Source organism: Otolemur garnettii, unplaced genomic scaffold, assembly GCF_000181295.1.
Source record: "Otolemur garnettii isolate 467f Iridium unplaced genomic scaffold, OtoGar3 scaffold00038, whole genome shotgun sequence".
NCBI classification, from domain to species: Eukaryota; Metazoa; Chordata; class Mammalia; order Primates; family Galagidae; genus Otolemur; species Otolemur garnettii.
In genome coordinates this window covers 6,706,679-6,711,443 of record NW_003852433.1, presented here as the reverse complement: position 1 = coordinate 6,711,443, position 4,765 = coordinate 6,706,679, and the positions used below count along the sequence as shown (strand labels likewise).

The 4,765-nt window shown below is 43.1% G+C and overlaps 1 protein-coding gene across 2 annotated transcripts in view; it reads right to left on the bottom strand.

Moving 5' to 3' along the window:
* Positions 1-4,765, bottom strand: part of ACACB (acetyl-CoA carboxylase beta) — a 134,248-nt gene that overhangs the window by 70,940 nt on the left and 58,543 nt on the right. For both annotated transcript variants that reach the window (XM_012805246.2, XM_012805247.2), the window contains 2 exons: positions 983-1,192; positions 519-689 (listed from right to left, as the gene is read on the bottom strand). In XM_012805246.2, the coding sequence (XP_012660700.1) occupies positions 519-689; positions 983-1,192 (381 nt within the window). The remainder of the gene's footprint in view (positions 1-518; positions 690-982; positions 1,193-4,765) is intronic.

Here is a 4,765-nt window from a genome sequence, read left to right as displayed (position 1 = left end):
TCATAACTCTGGCTCACATATTCTTACTTATCCCCAAGGAAGCAAATATTTGTTCTTGGAAGTGAAGAAAATCTTATTCTTTTTATGTATAAAGAACAGATATATCTAAACAGTTATGTAGTATATCTGTGATATTAATATTTCACAGCAGAGGGATTGGGATAAGAAAATGACTTAACAGGCTCATGGGGGGGGGTTGATAATTAAAAAAACACTTCTCTGGCTGTGTGAATGGGTATGGGGGCCTGCGAAGGTCCTGAAGCTGTATAAAATGTATTTTCCCAGGAGAAAGTCCACGGCTTACCCCAGTTTCCAAAACTTCTCTATGGCCAAAGGTAACAAACCACTTCATGGAAAGTTCTCAGTTTTCATGGTGCCCAACACCACTCATGCATCAAAACAGTCATTGCCCAGGGACAACCAGCCAAAAGGTGGGCAGAAAGGGCCCCCCAACCCAGGGGGCCCTCCCCGCCCCAGGGTAGGGGGAGAAGCACCAGGGCTTGCAGCCCTCTCCTTGCCTGTAGCTGGGCAGCCGGCAGGTTGACGTCCGCGATCATTTCTGTGCAGGGATGTTCCACCTGCAGGCGAGGATTCAGCTCCAAGAAGTGGAAGCTGCCGTCCTGGCTATAGAGGTATTCAACCGTCCCCGCGCTCACATAGCCCACCGTCTTGGCTAGGCGGACAGCACACTGCAGAGAAACAGGGGACAAAGGCTTTCCAGTGGTCTCCATGGATCACTGTAAACAGTGGCTGTTCACTGACTCATCAAATGCAGACTGAGTACCTGCTCTGTGTGAAATATTGGGGAAATCATGGACTAACCCAATACACCTGTAAGATGCTGACATCATCTCAAGGACGGGCCTCCTCTTCTTCTTGGACACCTACCCCACCTCCGGCCCCACTGACCAGGGAAAGCTCTTGCTGACTCCCAGCCGAGGCGGCTCTCCCTGCAGCTGCCCCCCAGCCCTGGGAAGCACACCTGCTCCATGAACTCGAACACAGCCAGCGGGGCGATGGTGGCCGGCGCCTCCTCAATGATCTTCTGATGCCGCCGCTGGATAGAGCAGTCTCGGCCAAACAGAGACACCGCGTTCCCGTACTGGTCAGCGAGGATCTGCACCTCCAGGTGACGGGCGTGCTGGGCCAGCTTCATGAGAAAGACCGGTGAGCCCGGGATCTCACTCTGCACCTGTGGGGATGCACAGCAGCTCGTCTCTCAGGGAAACCAGCTCTGGAAGCTACTCGAAATTCTCAGGAAAGCACAAAAAGCAATAGAGTGATGGGGTTAGGAGACTCCTCAAGGATTCTACTAGTCTTTTACTCTCGTTGTCTCAAAGACAGCCTTTAGTTTAAATGGAATGTTGTGAAAATTGTGAAATCTGCTCACGACTCCATCTCTAAGGATAAGGCGCTACACGAGTGTGATGTACAAACCGGTTTTCTTCTCCATATATAGCACCGCACACCAAGAGAGTTTCTTTGAACAAATACGGATACACGCTGCTCTTTTTCTTTTCCTCCTACCTCTTGAGCTTTCTCAGCCAGCTCTACACAGCAGAATCTAAGGACAAATTTATTCCATCTTTTTCGGGGCTGAAAGGCACTGCCTTCTAGAGACATATCATTGAGAGCAGTATTTCTAAACCTTTTTATCTCATAGCACACTTGAGACGTTAAACTTCCACGGCACGCTTAAATTATGTTGATCAAAAAATAGAGTAAAGGAAACTAATTTATAGCTTTCATATAAAAGCTATAACCTAATTATAGCCTAAGAATATGGGGAGGGGGAGGGGGAAGAGAGGGGGCGGATGGGTGGAGGGAGGGTGATTGGAGGGATCACCTCTATGGTTTATCTCTCAAGGGTACAAGTGAATCTTTCTAAGAGTAGAATATAAACGTCTTAACACAGTAACTAAGAAAATGATATAAAGGCAATGTTAACCAGTTTGATGAAAATATTTCAAATTGTATGTGAAAACACTACACTGTACCCCATGATTGCATTAATGTATACAGCTATCATTTAATTTTAAAAAAAAGGGGAAAAAAGAGTAAAGAAAATACTTAACTGTGCTTTGAACTTCTTTCAAAAATAATTTGATTAATGATCATTAAACACTTTTGCAACACACCTAAGATCTTCTCACAGCACACCAGTTGAAAGTCACTAATCTTGACATTCTTTTTTTTTTAATTGAATGGTAACTATGTACATTAATCTTGAGATTCTTAAAGACAGAAAAAGAAGTCCACACGTGCAATGAAGTCTAATACAAATTAAGCTTTAAAAGTAGAACTCTGAGGCCAGACATAATTGCTCACATCTGCAATCCCAGCACTCTGGGAGGCCAAGACAAGAGGGTTACTGAAGCCAGGAGTTCAAGACCAGCCTGAGCAAGAGTGAACCCCCCCCCCCCTACTAAAAACAAAAAAACTAGCCAGGCGTTGTGGCAGGTGCCTATAGTCCCACCTACTTGGGAGGCTGAGGCAAAGGATCACATGAGCCCAAGAGCTTGAGGTTGCTGTGAGCTATGACAGCACAGCACTCTACTCAGGATGACAGAGTGAGACTCTGTCTCAAAAAACAAAAAGGAGGGGAATGTACACTAACATAGGGAATCATCTCACTTAAAGGAAAAATAATAAAACAACTGTATGAATGTCTATGTAAAAATACATACAGGCAGTCCCCAAGTTACAAACATCTCACATACAACTTGCACCTACAAACGAGGGCTAATGAGTAATAGGGAAGTGTACCTGTTCCAACTTACATATAAATTCAATTTAAGAATAAACCTAGAGAACTTATCTCTGCCTATACAGTGAAGGCGCTGAAAAGAAACACAGCTGCTCACGGTGGTCACATCAGAGGAAGCAGAAGGAGTTGGCAGGTGATGGTGAACAGGCCTTTCCCTTTTTATTCTTAACCCACCATTGACTTGCCTTTCTACGTTAAGAACATTTTGACAGTGCACTCACATAAGTAAAAGGAATAAGCTGGGGCGGGGAGGGGGGAGGGGGCTGTGCATGCATGGGGGGAGGGGGAGCGCGGGAACTCTCCGCTCTATTGCTGTGAACCTGAAACTGTTCAAATAAATAAAATCTATTTTTTTTTTAAGAAAATGAAAGTTTTAAAATCAATAAGACCCCTAATGCGATGTAGGATTCAGGATCAGATCCTGCCATGGAAAAAGGACATTAGTAGGAAAATGGTGAAATCCGAATCAGGTCTAGAGTTTCCTGAACAGAAATGTTGAGCTCTTAGTTTCGACAAGTGTGGTGTAGTTGTATGGGAAATGCTAACAATGAGGGAAAGTGGGTGAAAGAGAGATAGGAACTCTCTGTACTCAGGTCAGGGAAATTCATTCTCCCAAAGTAGATAGATAGGAACTCTCTGTACTCAGGTCAGGGAAATTCATTCTCCCAAAGTCCACCCCCCCCCCCGGCAAAAAAACCTGTACACCCCAACAGAGGCACCATGGTAGTGAAACTGCTTCCTTGTATAATGCCCACATAGTGCCAAGAGCCATATTATTAGCAAAACTTTTATGGAAAGCATTTACTGATTTGTTAAGTGTATGTAAAACGCATGATGTTTAATTAAGTCCTTCTCCCCAGGTCTTTTTCAAAGAAAATAATTCAGAAGAAGAAAAAAGGAGCTAAGTATTATTTATAGTACTAAGTATTATACTTTAGTATTATTGTGGCATTATTCATAATAATGAAACTGGGAATGAGCTAAACATTTAACAAAAAAAGAGAGGTTTCGGCTCGGCACCTGTAGCTCAGCGGCTAGGGCACCAGTCACATACACTGGAGTTGGCAGGTTCAAATCCAGCCCAGGCCTACCAAACAACAATGACAACTACAACAAAAATAGCTGGGCTTTGTGGCAGGCACCTGCAGTCCCAGCTACTTGGGCAGCAGAGGCAAGAGAATCATGTAAGCCTAAGAGTTTGAGGGTGCTGTGAGCTGTGACACCACAGCACTCCACTGATGGTAACACAGTGAGATTCTGTCTCAAAAAAAAAAAGAGAGAGAGGTCTCATAAAAAAGGGTGTAGCCACCTATGAAATATTGTACAATCATCCAAATAATTCTGAGGTTTAGAACAACATGTTCTAACAATGTTCATAATCTACATTTTAGAATTTTTTTAATGTAGATCAAAATGTTGTATAGACTGAAAAGAACTTTAAAATATATACATGGAGAAGGTCTAGAAGAAAACCTAGAAATACTAAAATAGGTAGGTTTAAGAATGGTAAGATCGTTGGCATGATCTTAAACATTGCTAAAAACAGGCATAATGTTTTTAAAAAGGAAAACAAGATATATAATATAATTAGTTTCTACAATTAAACTTGATCACCTAGAAACGTTAAAAATGCAAAGACTACTGAAATTTACATATATCCTATCTCTCCATAGGCCAACATAGTCACAATAAATACAACAGCAAGCATGAGCCTGTATCTCTGAAATCATTTCTAGATACACTGATTTACAGAATTGAACCATATAAAGCAGTGCTTCTCAACCTTCCTAATGCTGCAATGTATTTTCATTGTTAAAAAGGGGTTGCAACCCACACGTTGAGAACTGCTGAAAGAAATGGTATAGTGGCTCACACCTATAATCCTAGCACTCTGGGAGGCCAAAGTGGGTGGACTGCCTGAGTTCACAGGTTCAAGACCAGCCTGTGCCAGAGCAAGACCCCATCTCTAAAAATAGCTGGGCATTGTGGCAGGTACCT